This window comes from Thunnus maccoyii, chromosome 2 (genome assembly GCF_910596095.1).
Source record: "Thunnus maccoyii chromosome 2, fThuMac1.1, whole genome shotgun sequence".
In the NCBI taxonomy this organism is placed as follows: Eukaryota; Metazoa; Chordata; class Actinopteri; order Scombriformes; family Scombridae; genus Thunnus; species Thunnus maccoyii.
In genome coordinates, this window is record NC_056534.1 from 24,979,415 (window position 1) to 24,991,864 (window position 12,450).

A 12,450-nucleotide genomic window follows, 5' to 3' on the forward strand; every position below is an offset into this window, starting at 1 on the left:
GAAGGTTTTGATATCGAAGAAGCTGCATATACTCAGGCCGGCAATAGAATACGTGCAGCAGATTTCAAAGCCGAAGAAGGTGAGGTCGACGAGATGTAGATGTTGTGTTTGTAATCCTATCAGGGTTTGCATTAAATTATGTTTACTGATGTATTTATTTATTTATTTGTTTTTTTATTATAAAGGTCACTCAGTAAGACATGTACAGATCCCAGGGGGAGACAGAGCAAGAGAGAGAGGGATAGAGACATGAAAGTCTGCAATAGTCAGACAGTATTTTTTAATGTGTATTTTTAAATGTACTGTGTCTCATATACTGTAAGCCAATTCTATCTCAAACTCTGTGGGATTAATTGTCAGTGGGGTGTCAAGTATTAGGTCTTTACTGCTCGTGTCTTAGTTGCTGCAAACTGCAGTGTCGTGCTTTTTGCAATGACTTTGATGTCGAGTTCCCCAAAACAAAATTAAAATTAAATCTTGATTTCTCATGTCATTTTTCTGGGTCTTGTGCACAGCATTCGTTTGTGTCCAGTGTGACGGACAACAAACCACTGAGGGAGATAATAGCTGAGGCGAAGGCTGAGGTCACCGAGGAGATAGAAGAGCACAAAGAGGAGGAAGAGGAGGAAGACACAGAAGCACATCTGGTGGGTAAACCTTACCAAAATCAGTCTGCAAGAAGGATTCGTACTGTAGCAAGAAAATGCTAGCAGTTGGGGTTTTTTATGAATGAATGAATAGTTTATTTCAGTTATACATGATAAGGGACAAAACAATTTGTGTGGCTATGCAACTGACAAAAACATCATCATCATGTTTATACCAATCCATTTCACACAATAAATCTTTATCACACACAATTTCAACTCCTCACTAAGACCATTTCATAGTTTGACTCCCAAAACTGAAACACATCTGTTTTTAAGTACGGAGGACATACTGGTCTTTCAAAGAAATGCAATATGCTTCATTTGTTATTTGTTTTACAAATCTGTTACTTTTTCTTTTCTTCATTTTAGCAGTATATATCATGTTTTGTGTTTAATACAGTACATTGGTTCTACTATGCAGCTATCTGTGGTGAAATTTAGTAAAACGCCAGAAATTAACTTGCAGATGTACCATTCAGTGATTTGGTATAAAATTACCATAGTTGCAGTTAGTTTTTATTTTTACTATCAACTAATCCACCAATTATTTTCTCAATTAATCAATAGATATTCAAAGATATTCAGTTTATGACATTGAAAACAAAGAAAAGCAACGATTCTGTCCTTTTTGCTTGAGAGAGGATTTTGCAAGATTAATCGATTATTGAAATAGAGAATTTTCTGTCAATCAACTAATTGATTAATTAACTAATTGTTTCAGCTGTAGTGATGGGTCATAACACCAAATGACCCCTATTGTTTTCTCTTTTTTGGACAAACCAGAACTCTCTGACATTTCATCCTCTGCTGCAGGGTCACAAACGCGCTCCGTCTGATGTCAGCGTTGCCAGCTCTGAGGATGAGAAGATCCCCCTCTCTCCTTCAATATTGGAATCAGTCCCTGAGAAGGTTGAGCCAGCTCTACCCGTGCCCACACCCAGTGAGCTCCCTGTGGACAACCATGTGGTGGACACTAGCTTTGTAGAGGAACCCCCTGCCCCAGCAGCAGAAGAGCAGACAGAGGAGACTTCAAACACTCCAGTGGAGGATGAAGAGAAAGAAGAGAAACCGGTGGAAGATAAGCTTCCGGAGGTAGATGTTGCCTCACCAGAACCAGAGACTGAACCACAGGCACCTGTTAAAGACATGGAGCAGCTGGAGATATCTGTTGAGGATGAAAAGGAAGTGGACACAGCCGAGGTTCCAGCCAATTCAGAGACCACCACAGAGAGTTCAGAGATCACCGAGGCTCCTCAGGAGGAAAAGACGCCCGTTGAGGAGGAATCAAAAGCACCAGAGGAGGAGGAGGAGGAGGAAGAGGAGGAAGAGGAGCCATACAAACATCTCAAGATGACTCTGACACTACCAGGGAAGGATGAAGTCGTCTCAAAAGAGCAGAATGGAGAGAAGCCCAAAGAAAAGGATGAAACAAATGCAGATGAGAAGACTGTTCCAGATAAGGCTAAGGATGACAAAGAGAAAGATTCAGATTCGGGAAGCGGCTCTGCTGCAGATAATAGCAGTGCAGACCTGAATCTGTCTATCTCAAGCTTTCTGTCCAAAACAAAAGAGCCTGGATCTGTTTCCGTACAGGTAACACACACACATATACACACTCAGCTGCAGAGATGTTCTCCTTTTCATGAACAGTTTAGTTTGTTTAATTGTTGTAGCTGAATAGTGCGTCTCTATAAATCCTCCTTTCTTTTTTTCCCAGGACACCAGGCGTCAGAAGAAGACACTGAAAAAGACACGCAAGTTCATCGTGGATGGAGTAGAAGTTAGCGTGACTACATCAAAGATCATCACTGACAATGATACCAAGAACGAGGAGATGAGATTCCTGAGGTAACCATCCACCTGCCTTCATTTACATACACCCCAGGCATCAGTTTTATGCAAATATTATGAAAATGAGTTGCAGAGGGAGCTTAGTGTACAATCTGACTGTGTGGAGTTAAGCTCTTCAGTCTTTTTTTTTTTAATATTTGCCCAGTGCTTCACGTTACCGTTTTAAAACATAATACAGTGTTTCATTACAGGTCATGCTTGTTCACCATTGTGACCTGCTTTCTTTCGGAAAAAATATAGATGCTTATAATTAACATAATTTGTCCTTCTTTTTTCCCTCCACCACCTTCCCATCTCCACTCTCTCCCTCCCCCACTGCAGGCGCCAGGAGCTGAGGGAGCTGCGTCTCCTGCAGAAAGAGGAGCAGAGGGCCCAGCAGCAGCTCAGCAACAAGCTGCAGCAGCAAAAAGAACAGATCTACCGGCGCTTTGAACAGGAGACCACGGTCAGTCACCCAACTCACAGCTTTCAAGGCTTAGACTGCTAACTTACTTTTTAAGAGCTGTGATGAAAAACCTCAGCTGCATTCAGCAAGACTGCAGTTGTTTATTTATATCTGGCTATCTGCAGTCTGCCCAGCAACAGGGTTGGAAAATTTGAGGTTTGAAATTGTTGAGAAACTAGAAATATCTCTAGAAATATAGTAATATGTGTTATGTGAGTAATAGGCAGCTGATTAGATATTAAGCTCCCTCTGGCTGTCAGAGCACCTCCTCAATCATTCTTCAGGAAGTAAAAGCTGGAACTCAGTTTGGCACTCCACAATAAAAAACCTCCTCACTTATGTTCAGGGTTAGTTTATTGAGCGGTGCTTCAACACTTTTCACTTCATCCTGAGGTCTTTAAGACCCCTACTGAAGTTGCATAATGTGTAAGAAACGTGAAGAAATTTGGGAATGCTGTAGTGGAACAGCTGTGCACCACAGGGTGCACCTGGTTCTTTAAAACAAAACTCATTCCGTGGTTGTTAAACAAAGGTTTGCTTTGACCTTCTGGGAACGTAAATCCATCCAGATGTAGGAAAAAGTCCAGAAGATGATGACTCATCTGAGTGTCTTACTTTTTCCTCTGCATACATATCCAGATTGTGTGGTTCTTACCACAGGCAGGCAGTTTGTGAATGGCAAAAATGGAGGGACAACTTGATTCACTTCAGATCCAGTACAGTTCCTCATATTATATTGATATTTAGAAGTTTTCTTCAGGGTGTCTGGGTTTATCAACAGTTCATGCAATCTATTACTCTGTCTCATATTCCTTTGAAAACTTTCCTAACAAAAGCTATTGTCAGATCTCTTTTCATAGTGACACGTACTGCTAAAAGCCTCTCAAAGTTGCATGACTCTGGTGTAATTCTGGATTTTGTATCATTTACTCATTTGGGAATTTCATGGTTTGACCCACTGTGTCCATCAGAGTAAGAAGCGTCAGTACGACCAGGAGGTGGAGAACCTGGAGCGGCAGCAGAAGCAGACCATCGAGAGGCTGGAGCAGGAGCACACCAACCGGCTGCGGGACGAGGCCAAACGCATCAAAGCTGAGCAGGACAAAGAGCTGTCCAAGTACCAGAACATGCTGAAAAACCGCAAGAAGGAGGTTAGCATGTTGACTACATCACTCTGCTACCCTTCATTTCCTCTCACTGCCCTTGTCTACATGTTAGCCCCTTAGGAGGACTGGATAGCTTGTAATGTTCCTATTTATAGCAGCTTGTTTTGGTACTTAGACATACACACGCCTCTCAGATCTGTCTGTTAAGTGTTTACATAACCGCCATTTATCAGGGTCTAAATCAGTCTGCCCTGCCACTTCTCATTTATTTTCTCACATAGAGCTAATCTATCAACAGCTTTTGTCTCATTTTATTTCCATCTATTGCTCATGGCTGCCCCGACACAGGGCAAACAAGAAGTGGGACTTTCTTCAAAGCATGTGAGAAACGCTATCATGAAACGTATTAAAGAGGATATTATCCAAGCCCCGCCAGAGGAGGTAATGAGGGCTCAGTTTGCGGTGGATTTTGAACTTTACTACACACTGCCTCTTCCCCTCAGTTCTTCTACAGTTTTGTGTGCACAGTCTTTCTTTAATTTGACAAAAACCAGACGAGAAAGCTGATGAACGGTTATTTATTTACAGCTGTTTTTATGACCTCTCTTCAGTTTTACAAGCTTTCCACCTACGTGAGTTTGCAGTGATAGTGTCAGTGCGCGTGTGTGTGTGTGCAGTGCTAAGTGCAATGTGAAGAAGGGTAATGTACTGTGATCTGCAGGGAGTGGCTCATGTTATGATTCAGTCCTTTCAGTTGTCCTCCTGCACCCTGTGCAACGCTCCCATGCAGGATGTAAGTGAAACCCCTCCGTGTGTGCTTTGATGCCTCATCTGATTTGGAATCTGGCCTCTTTCTTGTGTCTCTTAAAGCATGACTCATTGCTTTTAATGACTACACACACTGTCTTCTCTATACATAAGTATGTGCCAAAGGGCCAACAGCAAGCTATCAACAAATCCTTAATGTTGTTGCAAGATTAATATTACCCTCTGAAAATGAAATGCTGCACATTTTTCTGTTTTTGTGTGTTTTTCTAATGGATCAGAGCAGTATTAGGAAGTGGCTCACACTTAAAAGTTTAGTAGTTGGCATTGTTAAAGTTTTATAAGTCGGTTGTTTTGCTCTCTCTGTTTCTAAACAACATAAAGAGCCACTTCTGGAAAATTGGAAATGCTGACTGTACATCACTGAGAATATATTAGCATGTTAAATGTCAGGTTCTTATGTGTTCACTGAGCCAAGTAGGTTGGATTAATGTGACTGACAAGCAGGTGAAATAGTCTTTATTGTTTACTGTCTGGTTCATCGGCTCAAGCCATGCTTAGCCTGAAGTAAACTTGGCAGAAAGCCTCTAGCCCTGCAAACACACTCAAAGACTCACACTACACTACCAACTCAGAGCTGGCCTCATTAAGTTCTATCCTGCTTAATGGATTGATGAAGGTTTTTGTTGCAGGAGATTATGCTTCCTGTCTGCTCAGTATAGAAGTAGCTGTTGTTAATTATTGAGGATGGACGTTCAGTTATATTCTGATTGTGCGTTCTCATATTTTAACATCATTCCGTGTATTGTTGAAAACTCTAAAGGCAAAAACGTATTTTGTGTCATATATGATATGTATCATCCTTTGCTCAGGAACAAGAGTTTCTTCAGAAGCAGCAGCAGGATCTAGACAGCGCTCTGAAGAAGATCATCCAGCAACACAAGCATGAGCTCGCCACCATCGAGAGAGACTGCCTCAACCACAAGCAGCAGCTTCTCAGAGGTGATTATAATAACAAATTATAGCCCCTTTCACACTTGCACTGCAACCCTGAAGTTATCCGCACATTACCAGGAGGAGCTGTATGTGTGAACACAAATGTGCGATTCAGTCAGACCAGACATTAGAAAGACTTTATCCTGCCAGCTCCCTAGCACAAAGCCCATGTAATGTCCGACTGAGCTCATGTGTGAATACAGCAGTGAATTCTCCAGAGAATTCACAGTGAGCGAGTGGGCTACAACTGCTCACTGCCGTAAATGCAACAAAATCCGGCAGTAGGGGAGACAGTACGAGCAATTTATCAAACAACTGTTGAAGAAGAAGAACGTAAACTTAAACATGACGTCTTTGACTTCCAGCAGTCAACTCCCTTCTCATCCACAGCTGTTATTTTACACAGTGACTGGCGCTGGATAAACACAGCCTGCTAAGCTACGTTGTTTTGACAGGATCTGAATTCTCCGCTGTGAAGCTAGCGCAAACGGGAGAGAGGACTTCCTGTGATTTCTCATAAAATAAAAGCCATTTTATTTCTGGTGAAAATCATAAAAATGTTGATTTACAACCACAGCATACTTTATGCATCCTGTCCTGCCTCCTGCACCCCTGCCCAAACCAAACAGAGTATTTCCAGTAGGTGAGAACGTGTCTGACACGGACAATCTTCTGCTGATATCAGGTCATAAGATAAAATCCTATGTGAAATAAGTTTGACTAAAATGACAAAAATGTATTGTTTTCGGTGAAACTAGAATGACTAAAATGTTCCATATAATCTGATGGCTTAAAAAGACTAAAATGTCAACAGTTTTCATTGTCTAAAACTATACTAAAATAGTTGTGGTTTTCTTTGACTAAGACAGGATTAAAATGCCCAGACTTTTAGTCAACTAAAACTTGACTTTAAAAAACAGGATGAGGTTGACTAAATATGATTAAAAACTAACAATGACATTTAACGCAGGACTAAGACTATAAATATATATGTAGCTGACAAAATAAACACTAGCAGGTGATCATGTCTTTCCCAAAGACACTTAAAGCTGCACCAATCAGTATTTTTTTTTTTTTTTTTTTTATATATATGAACAATAGATGAAATGATTATCTGTAGTGTGATGATTATGACTATCTGTGCAGTTCCCCACAGCTCTACAGAACTTTTAGCTTCTTTCAGCTCAATGTTTTGGTTTTATATTCCACAAACTCCACCGCCATCAGTCACATTTTGAGGCGCAGGCAGGCGTTTACAACAAAACAACTCTGATAAACTTATTGTACGCTACCTGCACTGCCTGCCCAGCAACAAACAGCAGCTGGAATGAAGTTGTTTTCTTCCCATAGTGGCACAAAAAAATGTATCGATTCAGCTTTAAAGAATGTTGCAACATCAAGCCTTCCAAATGAAGGTCATTTTACTTAATACACAACCTGAATGCTTTGTAGCATTTCTCTTTAAAAAAAAAAAAAAAAAAAAAAGCATTTCATTTTTTGTTGTATCTCAAGCAAGTCCACACCTCACTTAACAACGTCTTCTAATTTTAGGAAAACATATTTACAGCAAGCGACATTGCTTGAATTTTAACCTTTAACCAACCAAAGATGGGGTATTAAAAATCTTTTGATTGGCAGTGTGTCATCGTTCCAAGCAAAAGGATCAAACAGCATTTGCAAACATAACTTAGTATTTGTTTTAACCCTGGATTATCCATAATGCTAATTCAGGTGCTAGAAAAAAAACAACTAAAATGACGTCCACTTTTCTGCCACTGTCCTGTGCAGTGAACTCCATTCATCTCTTGTAGGTCAATGAAAACATAACATTCAAATCCTCTTTGACTCGTAGCAGCAAGTTTGTTTTTTTTTACTTTCCAGTCACATTGTGACTAGATTTGGGACCAATCTGATCCAATATCTGCAGCCAAAAGCTAAAACAGGACTTCTCTTCGCTGGATTGCACACTTGACTCTTTCAACACTGAGACATTTTATTTCCTTTAGTGATGTTTTATTTCATCTAAGAAACTTAGACTTTTAACCTGTGTTTTAAATCTGTTCTTAACTTGTGTTTTAGCTTATAATAAATTAATTTGTCATTAACCTCAGTTTCTGTCTGCATGTTCTGGGTCAGCACACGGTAGCAAATATTGGATTTTTCTTTCTCGGATCAGAACTGGAAAAAAGTGGATCGGTGTGTCTCTAATTGTAACTTGTTCCTGCGTTCAACCTAACAGTCACATCTACAGCAAGTCAGATCAGCAGTAATCACGCTCTCTGTGGATGCAGCTTAGACCTCTCAGACCACAGTCCTGCTAACCTCAACTGCAGCAGTGAACAGCAGCCTGTTAGCACTGCCTGGGACTTAATCCCACACTTAATATACCAAGATCTGCACAAACAGCACTTCTTAGAAATGCTCACTGAACCAAGTCACGGGAGGTTGTCACTGTGCTTTAGAATCTCATAAAGAGCTTTGACTGGGAATAGAAATTGTTACATAGTTCAAAGCTTAAAAGCTGAAACCTCATTAGTAAAGTTGATGTTGGTTGACATACGTGTCTCAAGCTTTCAGCCATTTGCCTCTAATGAGATAACCTCAGCCCACAAGTCGTCTGCTCCATCTCGTTTCTCACCACTGCGTTCCATCTAATTAAGCGGAATGGTCTTAAAACTAGACATAATGTTGAAAAGATATCTCCCTCCAGTAAGCCTGTGAATGGTTCTTCTGTGCCTCCATTTAGCTTTGTCTTTTGTTCACTTGTGTGTCTGCGTGCAGCTCGGGAAGCTGCCATGTGGGAGCTGGAAGAGCGCCATCTGCAGGAGAAACACCAGCTGTTCAAACAGCAACTTAAAGACCAGTACTTCATGCAGAGACATCAGCTGCTGAAAAGACACGAGAAGGTGTGTATGGAGGACTTATTTTAGCTCTCTTACATGGTTAAACATCAGATTAACCCTTTACTTGTTTTGTTTCTGTCAAAAACTGGCATCAATAAATCTTTTTCAGCATTAACAAACCATGTTCTCTGATCATGTCCACCCTGTGCAGGAGATGGAGCAGATGCAGCGCTATAACCAGCGTCTGATTGAGGAGATGAAGAACAAGCAGACACAGGAGAGAACCAGACTGCCAAAGATCCAGCGCAGCGAGGCCAAGACCCGCATGGCCATGTTCAAGAAGAGCCTTCGCATCACCGGAGCTGCCATCACCCCCGAACAGGAGAGGGAGAAAGTCAAACAGGTGATGAAATATATGGAATATGATGGTAGAAATGAAGTCATTTTTTTCAAATATTTCTTGAAAGTATAATAACCTGGAAATCCTAATTGTGTCTGTGTTTTTCAGTTTGCTGCTCAGGAAGACAAGAGACAGAAGAACGAGAGGCTCCACCAGCATCAGAAACATGAAAACCAGATGAGAGACCTGCAGCTGCAGTGTGACGCCAACATCCGAGAGCTTCAGCAGCTGCAGGTAAAGATTTTAAATGCTACTAAACTAAACTAAATTCATATATTTCTTAAACATGTTTTCTGAATATGAACATAAGCTTCACTATTTGTTACACATAGTCTTGTTTTTAGTTCACCATTCCAGCCAAAAAGACAACTTTGAACACAGTGACTAAGATCCCTCAGTTGTTAAACACTTCCTCCCTGTATGTGTTAATAGAACGAGAAATGCCACCTGCTAATCGAACATGAGACCCAGAAGCTGAAGGAGCTGGACGAGGAGCACAGCCTGGAGCTGAAGGAGTGGAGGGAGAAACTACGACCCAGGAAGAAGGTATCTGTCATATACTGGATGATAATATCAACCTGTTTGTTATAAAGGGAGTTTCCACAATGTGATTAACAAGATGATGTCAAAGCAAGAAAAAAGAATCAACCTGCCACTTGACATTAACCTGCATCCAAAAGTCTTGGAATTTGTGGACAAAGTGTAACAAATGTGTTAATTTGGTCACATCAACAATCTGATAGTGGACAGAGACTCATCTGACCACATTTAGGACCTTTGTCTTGTTCATACTCAGGCTGTGTCCCCATTAATGCCAATGAGAACACATTTTTAGCCTTGTTAGCTAGCCCTGTCTGTACGTGGTAATGTCAGGCCTCCAGTTTGATCCAGACTGAAACATCTCCACAACTATTTGATGGATTACCATGAAATTTGATACATATTTGGTAATAATTTAGTGATCCCTTGACCTGTCATCTAGCGCCACCCTTCAAGGTCAAAATATTTTTGTTTCATCCACATACTAAGCTACCTTGTATAAAGGGAACATGATTAACACACCGTAACAGGCTCCTCAGATATTTCAGCATGTAAAAGCAGCATGTTTTCATGTGTGCCCTGCAGGCCCTGGAGGAGGAGTTTGCCAGGAAGCTTCAGGAACAGGAAGTGTTCTTTAAGATGAGCGGAGAGTCGGAGTGCCTTAACCCCTCCACCCAGAGCCGCATCTCCAAGTTCTACCCGATCCCCAGCGTCCACTCCACTGGTTTCTAGAAGAAACCTGCACACTTACAGACACACAAACACAAACACAAACACAAACACAAACACACACAGACACACACACACACACACACACACACACACACACAATCTGGACTGTAAAGACTGAGCCTGTGCTGCCTTCCCTTCATGCTCTGACTTCTATCAGAGGATGTAAGAGGCTTCTATGTCTCTGGACTCCAGTGTTTGTTCCTCAGTCTGCAACAACAAGACCCTCACTCTAATATATACTCGCAATGTCAGAGTCATTATGAAGGAGATTTTCAGATTGAGTGTTTCGGTCATAACCTCAAAACCACTAAAGTGAAGTAGCTCTCTGTCCGACCTTCATTTATCATTGAATTATTTTATAAAGAATCCAGTGCCTGTAAAATTTGATGTTTTGGGCTTTTAAATCCAAGCAATTTCTGATAATTATTTGCTGCTCAATTTTTCTCTGGTTTAGACATTTGCACTAAAGAAAGCATAGCATTTTTATACCACTTAAACATAATGTTGTTAACTTAATTTGGTTAAATCTCCAATAGCAACTGTTTCATTTCTAGTTGATCATAAAATAGAATGTATTTCTCATAAAGGAGATGGAGCACATTTTTAATATTGCTCTTGTTGAAGGTTTGATGATACTATATATTTTTATGAAATCATACATATGTGTTAGAATTTTAGGTTTAGATGCATTTTGAAATAAAATGTCTAGTTTAGGAAGTTTTTCCTGCAGAAAATGATTCCTTCCATCCTTCAGGGTTTTTCTTCAGAATGCCTTTCTGTCTCAAGACTTGAGACTCAAGCAGTAAATGGTGGAAACCATTATTTTCTTTGTTGCAAACAGTGCAGGAGGTGTAGAGATGGTGTTTACATTCAGAGACAAAGAATCACTGTTAATTGACACTAAGGAATTACTGTGGTGTCACAGGAAAAAGACTGCCACTGTTTTTACCACTGAACAAGCATTTATGTACCTGTTTGTTGGTCTGGTCTGTCACACCGCTATCCATTACTGTCATGTCTCTATAGGAGCATTATTCAGGGATGGAGAAAGGATGCAACATTTTTTCATTGGAAAATATATAATTATATGAAAAAAATTCCAACTACAAACAGCTTTCTTTTTAGCTGGGTTGTGATGCATCTTTGTATTTTCTTTGGTTTTCTTCCTCTGCCACCTCATAAGGTATTTTGCTACCAGATGTATCATGGGTAGGCCTGCATGGCTTTCATTTTCTCTTTTTTATTGAAATGATAATACTGTTTTCATTGTCATGCTAGCTAATAGCCTTAATACTTCAGAAAAGCTGAATGGACATACTGTATACCTGTTAAAGATGTTGGTCTTTGCTCTTTGTTTTATGAAGAATATTAACACTTTCAGAATGATTTCATTCAACAGACTTTATTGCATCTGTATTCATAGAAACAAAAAGAGAACCTGAGCTCTTAGCATGTGTTTTTTATTATTTAGGCTGATCTATTATGAATTTAGCATAAAGTTTGATGCAGTTGATGCAAAACAAAATGGACCTGACTGGTTTAGGCCATCTTGACTTCTGATTGGTTCATTTTATCATCTCATTTTCTTTGTAATTGGCTAGTGAGAGTTACGGTTAGTAAAAGGTATTTAATAACGGAGCTGTTATGTACAAAAACACAATGAAGGAGTGCTGTGCACCTTTTTACAAAATGATACTCAGTAGCTATTTATATGAAAAGCTGTCGTGCACACTGCAGTGTCTGTGCTGCTGCTCATTCTGCTTATTCAGAGGTCTGCCGCAGTCTTTAAAACGATGAAAAATATAATCACAAAATCAGTCCTGTCAGCTAGATTCTTAGACAAATTTAGTAAAATGATTCAATTCTGAATGTTGACTGAAAAAAACATATCCATATCAAAGCATTATGCATTTTTTAAAAACAAATGTATAGTTTTAGGATGCCTGTGTAATGTAGATTTTCATTTTGCTGTAAATAAACAATTTTCTCTTTACAACAGATGTGTTTTGTTATTGATTTGATTCAATTATTAATACATTTGTAATTATCTGTTATTTTTAATTATTTAAAAATTCATTCAGAGTAAGATTATCACATAAAACATGGTCAGAGTAGAAAATGC

The 12,450-nt window shown here is 39.8% G+C and overlaps 1 protein-coding gene across 2 annotated transcripts in view; it reads left to right on the plus strand.

Annotated features, from left to right (window-relative positions):
• The window catches only part of slkb (STE20-like kinase b), a 24,297-nt gene extending 11,976 nt beyond the window's left edge, over positions 1-12,321 (plus strand). For both annotated transcript variants that reach the window (XM_042425989.1, XM_042425981.1), the window contains exons 8-18: positions 516-647; positions 1,464-2,243; positions 2,368-2,498; positions 2,823-2,946; positions 3,918-4,097; positions 5,690-5,819; positions 8,595-8,719; positions 8,868-9,059; positions 9,165-9,290; positions 9,489-9,602; positions 10,182-12,321. In XM_042425989.1, the coding sequence (XP_042281923.1) occupies positions 516-647; positions 1,464-2,243; positions 2,368-2,498; positions 2,823-2,946; positions 3,918-4,097; positions 5,690-5,819; positions 8,595-8,719; positions 8,868-9,059; positions 9,165-9,290; positions 9,489-9,602; positions 10,182-10,328 (2,181 nt within the window). In that variant the 3' untranslated portion in view covers positions 10,329-12,321. The remainder of the gene's footprint in view (positions 1-515; positions 648-1,463; positions 2,244-2,367; positions 2,499-2,822; positions 2,947-3,917; positions 4,098-5,689; positions 5,820-8,594; positions 8,720-8,867; positions 9,060-9,164; positions 9,291-9,488; positions 9,603-10,181) is intronic.
• Positions 12,322-12,450: the final 129 nt, after the last annotated feature.